Source organism: Apteryx mantelli, chromosome 13, assembly GCF_036417845.1.
Source record: "Apteryx mantelli isolate bAptMan1 chromosome 13, bAptMan1.hap1, whole genome shotgun sequence".
NCBI lineage: Eukaryota > Metazoa > Chordata > Aves > Apterygiformes > Apterygidae > Apteryx > Apteryx mantelli.
Window position 1 is genome coordinate 19189089 of NC_089990.1, and position 14853 is coordinate 19203941.

Below are 14853 nucleotides of genomic sequence, written 5' to 3' on the forward strand. Positions count from 1 at the left end.
CTCAACCATTAGCCGTTCCCTTTGACCCACCAGTCAAACACACATCCAAACCAGTTCTATGGCAGCTCCTGCCCAGTTAACAAGGGACATAAGAACAAGCTGAGAGGGCTGTGCAGCACAGAAGGAAGGCATGAAGAAACTAAGCAAACGGAAGGAAGAACAGAACTGAAACTGAGAAGGTCAGCCTTTGGAGGAAGGGCAGTCGTGATCCTCATGACGGCAACTGGCATTACTGCACCAGGATTCTGCAGAGGCTGCAGGGCACAGTTCATACGAACCAGAATTTATTTGCTCTGGTTCCATGATGCTCATAAAATAAAACTTGTTCAAGAAGGGATTAACAGCTTCTACTTAACTAAAAATTGTATACTGATTTTATTAAATTTTAGTATCTACCTATCCCTCACAGGTTAAAGCCAACACTTAACCATTTTTAATGAAGTCTAGACAGTCATGCCTGATACAGACAACTGTGTAAGTTTTAATCAAAAGTTTAAGTTAAATAAGCAAGCAGTCATACTCAGATTAGCTACAGTTTTTGAATGTTAAAACTAGCAAACTAAAGTCCATTTTATTCAACAATAGCTATCCTCTCTGTTATCCACTCTGTTAGCAATGTAACCACTCACTCACACGAAAGTGGTCTGTGAGGATGGAACCAAAACAAAACACTCCCACAGCTATTACAGAACCGTTACTGCTACAGTAGATGTGCTGCTCCATTTCCTCACATAGCCAGACCACAGATGATTTGTTTCAATGTGGAAACTGACAACAATAAGCTATACCCCCTTTCCCAAATCAGAAGTATTAAGAGTACATGTTTATATACAGACCATATCTACACAAGCAGTTTTCTACATGTTTTTAGGTGCTTCCTGAACAAAGCATTTATCAGTCTTTTCCAGACCAAGCTTCACTGAGCTAGTTATTTTTCAGCTAGTAATTTAGCTAGTTTCATGTAGCTAATTAGTTCTTGGTGACACTACATTAAATATTTATAGGGAATAACCTTTCTTGATTCAACAATGTTTCTTTATCAAATCAGTTATGTGCATCTTACATGAGCTAGACAACGAATTGCTTTTCCACAGGATCATGTTAGGCTCCTTGGGACAGATGAACAACCATTCCCAGTTATAAACTGAAATCTCTCTTAACAAAAAGAAATAGAGCTGATGAAAAGCAACTCCCCATTTACTCTTAATAAAGACAATAAACATCTCAATAAGCATCAAAAGGTGCTAGATTAAAAGATTTTTTATATATATATATATACACACACACACACACTTCTTATTTTACTTAAGACATAGCAATCGGAAGTCACCAGTGATCTTTATCTCAGGCTTTGACCTGAAGTCTGATACAGTAACAACAACAAAACCCCCCCTAACGATTGTTGTTTAAAGTGGTTACATAGCCCTTTGCAATGAATATCCCCTGTGCGAGATACAACAGCAGTGCCACTCTTAAGATAGATTTTGGGAGTTTTAATAAGTTATTTGAAGAACACAAGAACCCTGAAAAGAGAACAGAAATCATTGCAGACATCAGACCTTGTACTCCTTTGTTAACTTTTATTAGCAAAAAGGAACAGAAGTCTGTGCACAAAGTGAAGTACAAAATATCTGCAGTGGCCCTAGAACCTCACTGAATGACAGCAGTTAAAGCTTTAGACGTAACCACCTACCACTGAAATAACTGCTGCACTATCACAACAGAAGCAAGCATCTCAGCTAGGACCAGGGAAATTTCACCAAGACAAAAATTCTTCCAGAGAAGAAAACTGATTAGAGAAAAATATTTCAGATTAACCACACTAATCAGTCCTGAGAATTCTTCAAAAGCACAAAAAATTATAGATGTTCTGTCACAGAAAAAAAGTTCTGCCTCCTGGATATCAGCATTTATGTTATCTTTCATTTCATTTTGCTATTAGGCTGACAAAATACTTATTTTGTCATTACACTAGGGTTTGTGTTACTGTCTGAATAACAGCATACAACTCTGTACATGCTCCTAATCATGTGCTCCTAAGCACTCTGAAACAAAGTTAATTCAAACCATGCATTGGGATTTTAATCCACACATGCTTATTCCTTGCAATGTAACAATCAGTTATCCTGACTCAGTAGCATCCTAAACAGCAAGCCATTTTGTAATTAAATCTTCCACTGAATTGGTCGATCTTATATTTATTTTTTAAATCAGTGAAGTACTTAAAAGGTCTCTGCATTGCAAGAAGCAAACAAAACGTCTCCCTGAAAAACAATCACTCAACATTTGAAGTAAAACTTTTAGCCTGAAGGTAACGTGTCTTACCTTGTTAATAGGCCTCAACATATGACATCAAATTCTAAAACCAACATTTAGAGTACCAGTCTTATCAAGTCTCAGATCAGACGAGCTTTTAGGTCTGGGGACAGGGACAACTACAAAAACATCCACAGTTTTTCCCTACATACTCACTTGCCAGAAGCCAGTTGTCCTTCTCCAATTTCAGTCTCTGCAGAACCCTTTGCACATGCTCCAATTGTTTCTTCTCCTCTTCAAGAAGCTTGTCCTGAAGAGCTGTACAACGTTCTTTTTCTTTCTTCTTTTTATTTGGAGGCTATAAACGTCAATGCAATTCATTTAATATACTAACATTTGCTACAGATAAATCCCTGATAATGCTAAAGAATATTTGAAAAGCTTTCTATTTCACTAAACAGTACACTGCTCTAGTAATCACCTGATTTTACCTACGAACACTGAATGATTAAAGCTAAGATAAAAGTGAACAGGCTAAACTAGAATACAGACACAGGCGTCAAAGACTGTTTTCCAAATCACAGATTTTCTAGTAATTTTCATTTAGTGAAGCCATCGGTATTTTTAGTATGGGAATTCTCAGGAAGAGTCAATCCAGATTAAGTGAATGTGAGAAATCAGAATGGATGAATTAGGTTATATTAAGCCTCTCTGAATGGGCTTTGACTTTGGTTAGCTTAATCCAAAAAAATATTTACATAAAATAGGTGAGAGAGCAGCTACTTAAGTGATTTAATTCAACATGGTAGCTGAATTGGCAGTCATTTAAATACAGCAAATTAGTAGTTGATTTGTCATATATTTCTAGCTTAAAAACAGACAGAAAACAGAACCACATACACTACCATACAGACTACTTTACTCTATGAAAGAAAGCAAAATATAGAACACACAAAAAATTACGAAAAGATGTGTGCATAACTTGTATGCCAGCAGGGACAGAACTTTCCCTGCAACTACAATCAGTAACAATATCACAGCAAGCAAATACCAGATTTCCTTCATTCTCTTCCTCAGCACTAAGAAGCACACACAGAAACATTATTTGCATAATTTTTAATTCTTTGCTATTAGCTATACAAATACCCACCATTATCCAGAAAGGAATAAGCAAATCTGCAGAATGTCATTTTGAAAAATACTACTATGAGATGGTACCAGTACACAAACAGTTGTTTTACACTGTTTAGATATGGGCTTACAATCATCTAATATAAGATTTCATAAAGAAAAGTCTTTCAATGTTAGAAAACTTAAACTGGAACACAAAATGATATAAACATACCATTTCCTGATTGTCATCTATGGCTTTCATCTGGACTTTAAGTTTATTGACTTCTCTGTCATAGCTACTATGTGGGACAGCAAGGTCATACATTGTCAGAGACCAGAATGTAGCATAAAACTGAGGACTGATGTCATCCCAAACCTTGGGAAGGTGCAGAGAGATCACAGCATCATGAACAGGAGCCATCACCAGCTCACATGATGTAATGTATTTGTGAACTTTGTGCTGCTGTTTATTTCCCTTCTCAGCTTTTTTTAGTTCATCATACTTTGACTGTGGATTAAAAATGAGAAATAGAAATCTGTAATCTTTGTACACATACAAACAAAATACCATACAATTTTCTCAAAAACCTTTCTCTAGAGTTTACACGTGAAATTTTATTTGTACACATAAAATACTAAAAAAGTCCCACAGAACTTTTAGTATTCATCTATACTGGATGGATTTGATCTTTCTTCATTGATGCTGCTATCTTCTTCAAATTCATCTGTTATAGGAAAACATTTTACCACACCAACTAAAAATTGCTGTCAACATTTAACAACATTCTAGATTCAGGGGCAAATTTATTTCTGACGCTTCCGGACCTACCACACCTGTCTGCAGCTGCAACACTTTCCTCCTCAGCAAAAATGCATCTAAAACATCTGCCAAAACTTATACATTCGTAGGAAGAAAAAGAGAACTTGCTGTCATCACCCAAATCAGAAGAGATGACTTCATCGGCTACAACTTCTCTCAGTTGTGCAGAAGTTGAAGAGTAGGCTGTATTTTCTATAAAAATACGGCATAATCTTTGTTCCAGTCCACAGCTTATTTTCCCTGCCTTAACTCTTCATAAAGATAAAGCTTCTGCAAGGTTTACTTGGCAATCAAACTTTAGAAGACCCTAACACACATAGTCATAAAACACAATACTGCAGCTCTAAAAGGAGACAAAGAGAAGAGTTTTACTTACTGAAATATGGTGTGCATACATGGGTCTTGAAAGGAAAAATGCAGCATCATGAGGTGTGTGAAACTCATTACAGAGAACATCAATAGAAGGCACTCGCTTAATGTAATCCTCCGTGCTTAGATTGGATGCTAAAAATCCACCAAATTGTACCAGGGTATCATGGCACTGCATGTAAAAGATAAAGTTAGAAGACAGTTCAGAAGTGAAGGTAGAGAGGGCTTTTTTTTTTTTTTTTTTGAACAACACACATTACAGTAAGAAATTATTATTCCCTAAATAAACACTTTTTTTCCTGATGGGGGAAAAGATGCTAAATTTTCCGTACCACATACTTCTGTCATTCAATGCTGACTCAACCATACCTGCACCTAAGAAAAGCCCCACAAAAGCCAGCAGAACTAAGAGTATTCTCTTAGGCAAATTGAGCCATTTCAATCCATACATCTAGAGAGACAGGACCTCAACTGCACACATTCACAGCGTAATGCACATCCATGTCAATTTATTAAGTGAGATCACTGCAAGTGGTTTTGCAAATTCTTATGTACTGTGTTGATAGACCAGAATTTACCAAAGAAAGGGTTCTTACAAATGCATGCTTTTACTTGCCTGATCATACAGTTTCCCCACAAGCTTCAGATGTTTTTCCCCTCCCTCTTGAAAGATCACACCATTTCTCTGTTGAGCCATAAGCAGGCACAGTGGAAGGGCAAGATCATGGTCCAATAATGCATCCTTCAATCTCTGAGAAGATTTTTTTGTGTTCCTGATTTGGCCAAAGTATCCACCCTGCATAGTAGAGACAAACTCCCTAACTTTAGAAATAGTGCATCATAAATAGAAACTGTATATACTTCTGACTGAGGAATTACATATAAACAATCTTCTGCCTGTCAAAAAAATTTCTCTCTGGATCTAATACTATGATTTATATATATAAGAACCAGAAATAGTCCTGTACACAATTAGTCTCTATGCTATTAGTCCTCTACATAGTACAGTGAAGAGTGACATTTCAATACCCACATCGCTCCCAGAACCATTTTTACATTCATGTTTAGAGCAATATTAAGATCACAGTAAGTGAAAGCATCCTAGACTACATGACACTGCACTTTAGACCTAAATTTGCTGTCATCTGCTCCAAGTCTCTTCTCTGTTTAATAGAGAAACTTCAGAAACTTCAGATTTCAGTTCCAATTAGAGATACCCAACTCCTTAGAGAGAATACACAAGGTCTTTGATGCAAAAACTAAAACAGATTTAACCGCTAAGATGGTTTAAGCGTTACCGCACTCAACAGTATTGCTACTCTCAGAACAAGTCCTGCAACAACAGGACTATTATATTTGTTACTATAATTTGCAGCCTGTCATATAAAACTGGATAATGAAGGCTGCTTTCATTAGTATGGAATACTGTGAAGCACAGCAACTAGGGCTCATACATACTTTGTTTGGGCTGCCTGTCTGCAAGGCCCCTAAGTTCACTGGAGTGGGCAGCTGTGTGATGAAAGCAGTAGCCTCTTTTACAACTGTGTTGCCAGAATTCATGAATCAGTTCTTCAAAAGCACCACTAGCAAGCAATAGCTATCATTAAGTTACTAATTAAACTAATATGAACATACCTCAGCTTTTAGCTGTTCTCCACCAGTCATGGCTTCCAACTGTTCCATTGTCATTTCTTCAGTAATTTCTATACCAGCCATTTTTTGTACTACCTCTTTTAAAATAAGCAAATCAAAGCTGCACAGAAAACAGAAAAATGGAGCAGAGCAAGAAAACTTGTGTAAGAAAAGGAAGCTATGATATTCAGTACACAGTACAAAACAACACTATGATGCACATTAAGCCAAATTTTTTTTTAAACTGATTAAGATGTGACTAGTATGTTGAGTACACGATGGCTTCTTTCCCGCAGGTGAAAAGTTACTACTTAAAAGCAACATAGACCTTCAATAGCTGGATTTCAGAATCCCTTGGGAGAAGCAGTATAGCACTGTTTTCAGAAACAATAGCGAGTGTAGTGACATTAAAGTATCAACAAACTAATAAAAATGTAATTGTTCCTTTATGTTGTTTCTACATGCTTCACACTGTATCTACCTATACAGCTATTTCATCTACAATGAACATGGAATTCTCTGGGAAATTCCCTCCCTGCCCCCGCCACTTTTTTTTTTTTTTTTTTTTGGTCTTCCCTGTTCTAGAACAGCATACAACCTTAGAAATTTACTGGCAAAATTAGTCTAGCAAGCTTCTTTTGAACATGGAAAACACTGTGACTTCAAGCACAGAAAGTACAAAACACTCCAGTAATCATCCCCTCCAAAGACTAGGCTTTACTCGATGCCCTGAATTCTAGAGATCAATGACTTTTCCTCAACTGAAGTCTAGCAAAGTACATCATGATCATTCAAATCTGCAGTATTTTGTAGTAACTTCTGAAATTTGTGATCTCTTAAAAAAAGTGCTGACCTATGCCCTCCAAAATGAAATTTTATATTTAGACCTTTAGATATTTGTATTTTTCATACTTCTACTTTGCTTGTTTGCTTTTCCAGCCACAAATATATTTTCTGTTTAGGAACCGTACAATTCCAGTATATACTCTAAATAAAATACTTCTGTCCTATGGAACAGGCCACACTGCTAAAACCACTTTAATTTTACCATTCCATATATTATGCTGAATAGTGAAATTTATCTGATTTTTTCAAAATACTTAAAGCCTTATTACTTAATACTGGGCAAATACAAAAAACATTACTTACCTTTCTTCTGTAGTTCAATGTGATTGTACCATCATCAGAATACAAAACAAATTGGGGACAGGGGAGTACATGAGACTGAGTGTCTACATTGCAGGGAAGGGAAAAAGCTAGATTTCTCAACATGAATACCCTAAAGTAACACGCTGCATTACCTCCATTGGTAAGCTGCCTTTCAGCAAGCATATGGGGATTCATAATAGAACATATCATAAATCAATACTCACCTACATGATAAAAATCATCCATTCAAAACAAAAAAAAAGAGAAAGCTATAATACTAAGCGATGACGGGGAAGGACAACAGAAGGAAAAGGAAAATTCAAATTGCAAAGTTTGTTTAGAAAAGTTTTGAATAAATGATTAACATTGATGTATCAAGGAGCAATTCAATGGTCATTAAATAAATCAAAGTATTTGAGATAACAAAAACGTTAAAGACATTTCTGCAGAGAAGACATTGTGAGAAAGAGTAAACTAAAAACTAACAATCACACCTTTTGCTATCATGGATATTTCTTTTTTTAAATAACGTACAGTAGTTTATGATAGTATTCCAAACAGGCGGGTGGGGTGGGGTTTTTTTGTTCGTCTGGTTGGTTAAGACAATTGGTATCAAAAATACATCACAGATAAAAACAGTACTTCAAAAATATGCCACAACTATATAATTAGAGAAAAATCCAGTAAGTATATCATTCTTTCTGCTAATTTAATTTCTTAAACTTCTGAATAACAGAAGTGGAGTTTTACCACTGCTAGAGTAACTACTCTAAGTAGTGCCCCCATAGTGCTCCTTGAGTGCCCTTGTATCAGCAAAAGAAACATCCAAAGCATCCATTTCACTTATGAAAATAGAGTTTATACAGAATAATTGTGCAAAACTTGCCTTTTCCCAGCTTTCAGTTGGTTTGCTACATATTGAAGTAAACCAGCAAGTTCAATTGGGTATTTTCGGAAAACTGCACCACAAAAGCTAGCCAGACCTAAAGCAAGAAGAAACAGCTGTGGCTGAACCTCGTGCAGTACTAAACATAAAATAAGTATTAATCAAATACATGTGGAAAGTCAGTAATATATATTTTGTACTACAAGGAAAGATATTTTCCTACTGATTAAACTTACCAGCTCCCTGCTTTGTCTGAAAAATTAACTAGTATATCAAAGCATGGCAGACCATATGAAAGATGAAATATTTTAAACATGAATGTAATACATAAAATAAAAATACTAACTCTGCAACCAGCTTGAGATTGTGGTGTCATCATGCTTCATTCTCTCCTTCTCGGGATTTGCCAGAGCTTCAATAATACAGTCTTTAGTGGAGTTAAAGAGAATATTTTGCCTCAATTTGTCAAAAAAAAAAAAAAAAAAAAAAAAAAAAAAAAAAAAAGCCATACGAATCTGTTTTTCCAGCTTTAGAATTTGTAATAGATGAACATAATATACAAGTATAGAAAGCACAGTACAGGGGATCCACTAACAAACAGCTATGATAAGAATAATATAAAAGTCATAAAAGAAATGGCAACATAAAAAAAAAGTCTTACCTCACTATTTATAGGATTACTAGGCCTTCAAGAAGAGAGTGAAAGCAGTATAACAGCTTAAAAATATGATAATTTTCATAGTGTCGAAGTGGAGAAACAGCAAATAAAAAGAGAGAAGCTCTGTAACCCAGGAAGTGGGCAAAATACTTGCAAACCTCACTGAAGTATTTGTAGCAAAAAGCAGCAAAAGAAAACAGTATTTACTGAAGGACAGCAGCTATAACCTGGAATTCAGCTAAACTGGTACTAACACAGTTCCAGCTGATTAGATATATTAATTTACATAAAAGGATACATGCCAAGACATCGTAATTCAGTGAAGTGAGGTATTTCAGTGAATCAACAACTGGAGTTATTAAGTTATCATACTTCTGTATTTGTGATAAAATCTGAAAATTACAAAAGATGCATTCAGCTGAACAGGAACAGTATTCCATAACTTATCTTTCCTTAGCAAATTAAATAAACCAAAGTTTGTCTTCAAATCCTAGAAAAAACACCTTTTGTAATTAATTTTTAAAAATGTCCTAAAACACTTCCAAAGTAAAAGGTAATCTCACTGATTTATCTATTATCTTAGAGACATCAGTGAAACATGCTCTAACATGCAAAAACAATTCTGTATTAACATTTTTCTTTAAAATGAAATAGTTTTAGTTTTCAAACTATCACAAAATAAAAATCACAAAAACATTTCATTGATATTTTTCCCTAAGTAAGAATAAAAAAGACATTCGCTTTCCAAAATACCTAAAGCTTAGCAGCAATTTTCTGTTGCTGGTTATTATAATAAAAAACTACAAAAATAACCTGTCTTAATTCTCATTTAGTAATATGAAAGAGAATAAAAATATTCTGTATTAATCCAATTTTAGAAAGTTCTTACTGGTATATTATAGTTATATACAATTAACACACTAAGTCTTTGAAGAAACATCTAAAGACTAACTAACCAATAATCACAAATCACATCTGTAAATAAGGTGGAAATCCATCAACATACTTCTACAGTTACCAGGCATTTTGTAATACCAAGCAACCATGAAAACCCTCCCCAACCTTGTAGTTAAGTTTTCACCTAAAGGACCTGAGGTATAAAGATATCTTCATCACACACATGCACAACTGCCCAGAGCAGCCTAACTTGAATTTGTATGATCAGCACAATGCTTGCATACCTTTGAGTCTCACCTCGGTCATCTCAATTTAAGTGCTTTACTCCTACACAAAAGTGGATACAACTTTTAGGGCAGTCATGTGGTTATCCATGAGCTATGATAATATTTAACATCTCAGATCTGTGTTTCTACGCTATTACAGAATTATCATACTTTAAAACTGTCATCAAGAGTCAAAAATACTGATTTTAGAATTGCCCTCTCATCAAGACTGCAGGTTCCCATACTCAAATACCTACAAAGAGGACCTAATAGTATTCAAATACATATAATTACATACATAATCAAATAAAATTGTAGGATTGCTGTGGCTGAGTTTTCCAATTTGTCTTCCAGAGGGTTTCACATTTTCCTTTGTTAGACGCCTGTAAAAGAGAATATATTTTATTGCAATAGATGAGCTATCAGAATCCTAAAATAATGGGTCACTTTCAGTGAAGAAACACCTTCACTAGTTGCACTGATTAAATCCTCACTAGTGGATTTTTTTTTAAGAAATCTAAGCACAGTAATATTATTCCTCTGGGAGTCTGAATCATATAGCCCTACGATGTACAGTGGGTACAAGCAAACAAAACAATCACCCCACATTACTCCGCACTGTATTCTACTCTCAAGTCGGAGCACTTTCCAGTCAGAAGCTGTCAGTGGAGCCTGCACCATACTTGAAGATAACCTGTGATGCTTCTACACTCTCCTGCAAATTTAGTTTAACCACCGCTCAGTTATTTTTATATTTGTTGTGTTCTGTTCATTGGAAAACAATACTAGTTTCATTGGGTTTCACTTCAACAGCATTCCCTACTAAAGATACAAGCTTAACAGTAAATCTTAAGTCAATGTACAAAAGTAAACTGCACATATAAATATTAAAGCAGAATTGTGATGCTTCGGCACTTTTAGCTTTACTTATTTCCAGTCCATAACTCACACATGTACGATTTCTGCTTCAGCGATCATAACATTACAACACCACCACAATCCCTAGTAATTTGTCAAAAACTTCTATGAAAGAAGAATCTACTGTAGAATCCAGAATTTCTTGCCGCATGTTCTGAAATGATTAATTCTGTCATGTAAATTGCCTATACCAAAACCAAATCAAGAGCATAATCAGGAGAAAGCATGCTATCTGCAATTAAAGGAAACACACCTGCAAAGTTTACTTAAAAGAGAAAAGGCCTCGGTGGTTCAGGGGTTTTTGTTGTTTTGATTTTTTTTAAAACTATCAAGCACCAAAAAAAGCAGTTTGTTTCAAGTTAACACCACCAAGTCTCTTAGTTAAACAATACTTCCTGGGAAAATTCCTTTTGTGCTGACATTCATATTATGAAACTTAGTTAACGGTGACTAATTAATGATACTATATTTAAAGTGTGCTTTTTTTTTTTTTTTTTCCTCCTCCACCTCCAAAGACACTCAATTTAATTCCAAGGCATTTTAACTTGAAAGCACAACTTAACTGTATCAAAATATTCATTAAGATATTTTGCCAGCTATCAAGTGGTCTGCGTAGAAGCCTGGAAGGAGATTATATTGTATTCCTGGTTCTGACACAATAGTTCCAACTTGAGAAAATTGCTTGGAACTGGATCTGCAAGATGACTTTGGTATTTAGCACAGATTTTGAGAACTGCATTTTTTGAGTTAGTCTCCAAAAAAAATCTACTGTACAAGTAAAGGAAAGTAAACTTTTCTGGTCTATGCTAGCTATGCAGGAAGTCATAAGAGAGATTCATCATCATCCCTTCTAGCCTTCGCATCAGCAAGTCCAAAATCTTTTACCCAGTAACAATTATTCTGTCTTGACTATGTAGACAGGTTCTAATTATCCACATTATAAAACCACAGCATCTACTTTTGATCCAAAATATACAAAAAAATGGAGAATCCAAATCCCTGACAAAGGTGTAGGAGAAGCATTATATTTGAGGCAAATCTATAATTGCTGCAAGCCCACGTGAAGATGAGAATAAATCATTCCATTCAATTCAACTTTGAAGAAAACTGTCCAATTTTGAAACCTACAGAAACTGTGACAACAAAAGTGCTTAGACTAAAAGATTTTTGAGATTGTTGAGATTAAACGGTCTCCATACCAAAATAAAAAATTTTGCACTAAGACATTTCTTTAAGTAAGGCAATTTATCAACAACCACATACCTACCACGGAAAAGGTTAAAGAGTTTAACTAGACTTACTCTTCACAGACGAAATACTTTTGTTGATGACAAACTAGTCTGTAACATTACTTACGACAGTTTTTAAAATCATAGTGCATTGATAATTCTTGTTCATAAAGTATTTAATGAAATAACTGAGCCTAAGAAGGGAGTACTTTTGTCAAGCCTTTTCTTCCTTTGGTGACATGAAACCCAGTATGTCACATTTGATAGTTACCTACGGAATTCAGCAACTTACTTCATGATATATTTGGCTCGGTCTATGGTTTGAGCTTTAACTTTCACTAGAAGTGGGTGACTATTGTATGTTTCGTTCTTCCACTGTCCATAAAGACGATACCTTGAATGATGGGAAGCAGAAAGATGAAAATTATTTCTTGTACTGACAACTTAAGAGAGACTACTTCCCAAAAAAATGGAAACTAAAACCATTCTACTCACCGGTACTGGTATGGAAAAGTTTTGAACATTCCCCACAGTTCTTCAGACATGCATGCATTGCAGTCCATCAAAGAAAGAGATGGAAGCAATACTTGATCGGTAATACTCAACAAACAGCTAAATAAGATCTCCTGAGATAAAGACAATTAAAAAAAGATAACCAACAAGTATATCAGAAGCAATAACATGCATAAATTGCACATCTTAATAGACCAATAAAATACAAATTTATCTTAAATTTATGACTTCCTGAACAAAAAGAAAAATCCAAAAGGACTTAAATACCTCCCATCTTTTGCTAGCTAATTCATGGACTACATATGCTGCCAATGTTTTATTTGCCTATATAAAATGCTTGTAGGAAGTAGCTGAAGTTCCCAGCAGGCTGCATTCATAATTTCAAAGAACTCATAAGAAAAACAGATATAGGGTGGCCTTGTATGAAGTGCAACAGGAGAAAAAGGATATTGAAAACTGCTTTCAATATATATTGAAATATTTCTTGCCAATACCTTCATTTTCAACATCTCAGATTAAAACCTGAAAGCATTACACCTGTTCCGAAGGCACAGTGACAATTTCCATGTTTTCTGTATCCTATTCCTCCCCCTTTCTTAAAACACTTCCTTTCCCTTAGGCTATGTCAGAAAATCGATAGGAGCAAAAGACCCCCAAATAAACAAAAGACCGAAGAGAAAATTTTAAAAAACTCTTATCTTAATCTCTTATGTAATTGTATGTAATTATTTATTTGTAGTACTAAGTGAATATTTTCACAAAAGTGCCATTTTTCATATGATATTACGTCCTACTTCATATTCTGTAAACACTGAGGAAAAAAAAGTGTGTGTGTGTGTGTATATATATATGTGTGTGTGTGTGTGTGTGTGTGTATATATATATATATATATATATATATATATATATGAGTCTTTGTGTTTAAGTCAGCACACAATTCACACCTCCATGCATGAGGGAGGATCAGCAGTTGCCAATGTCGCCAGCTGAAATTTCTGCACAAATGGCTCAACCACAGACAGGACTGGTCCAAGAGTCTTAACTCCTTGACAGTTATGAACTAACACTAAGCAGCAGGAATTTCCTAGTCAGGAATGACCAGTTAACTGCTCAGCAGCCTCTCACTGCTGAAAGTCAAGCTGTCAGAGGTCAGAAAGAGCGGGTTCAATAACACCTATGAAAAAGCAGTGATCTGTGAAAGACTGCGTGACTCAGACTCAGCCGTAGGCCAAAGGACCATAACAGAACTATAGACAACATCAGTCAAGTTCTCTGAAATCTTATGTAACACTGATCAAACTGAACAGTGACTCAAGATTTACTCTTAGAGCTTTTAAGAACAGTTCAGAAATTTTATTTTCTCTGAAAAATTTCAGGAAGTCAGGAAATCATGACAAGTAAGATACAGGAGTAAAAAGGACTTGCTGGAAACTGTGCAGACTTCATATTGAGAACTTACATGTTAATTTAGAAAAATGAATACTTGTTTTTATAAATTAGATCTCATTTGGGCACTTAGGTTCGGTGGTGATCAATCTTGAGTTAGTCAAATCTTAAAGAAAAATTAGCCATTGTGCTATAAATACCTCCTCTACTTCCAATTTTCTTTTCTCTACACTTTCCCCAGTAATTCTTTAAGATGCAAGCTGCCACCAAGGCAGTATATTTATAGAATGAAGGTAACTTTGCTGGTTCTGAACAAATAAAAAGCAGAACACGCTAGGCTAAAAGAACAAGACTAAGTTTGAGGAGTCTAGGAAAGAAAAAGACACAGCAATAAAATGTGACTGGCTCAAACTTGCCTACAAAACCACAACAGTAAGTCTATAGTGAGCATTTGGTAAAGAGTAAAATTCTACTCAGGAAGAAGAGCTGAGTAGTTATTAAACATTAAGTCTCACTTACAATCTAAAATAAAACTTCTTCCTCCAACATAAACTCTTTCCTCAAAAGACAGCAACAGCAAAATTGAGAACATTTCACAGGTTGAGCTCCTTGAATTAAAAAAGACTGTCATCTTACTGAACTAATAATAAAAGCACTGTGCAGGAGAAATGAGATCACTAGAACATTTTACAGCCAAAATGGTACAACCCTGTCAGTGAACAAGCACCAGTTCTATTAGAAATATTATGTTCATTTTCAGG

At 35.2% G+C, this 14853-nt stretch overlaps 1 protein-coding gene across 5 annotated transcripts in view; it reads right to left on the reverse strand.

Annotated features, from left to right (window-relative positions):
• Positions 1–14853, reverse strand: part of THOC2 (THO complex subunit 2) — a 64822-nt gene that overhangs the window by 17348 nt on the left and 32621 nt on the right. For all 5 annotated transcript variants that reach the window (XM_067304269.1, XM_067304268.1, XM_067304272.1 and 2 more), the window contains 11 exons: positions 12689–12819; positions 12486–12587; positions 10345–10429; positions 9182–9275; positions 8572–8652; positions 8226–8322; positions 6194–6311; positions 5175–5354; positions 4566–4730; positions 3602–3877; positions 2473–2614 (listed from right to left, as the gene is read on the reverse strand). In XM_067304269.1, coding sequence (XP_067160370.1) covers positions 2473–2614; positions 3602–3877; positions 4566–4730; positions 5175–5354; positions 6194–6311; positions 8226–8322; positions 8572–8652; positions 9182–9275; positions 10345–10429; positions 12486–12587; positions 12689–12819 — 1471 coding nt within the window. The remainder of the gene's footprint in view (positions 1–2472; positions 2615–3601; positions 3878–4565; positions 4731–5174; positions 5355–6193; positions 6312–8225; positions 8323–8571; positions 8653–9181; positions 9276–10344; positions 10430–12485; positions 12588–12688; positions 12820–14853) is intronic.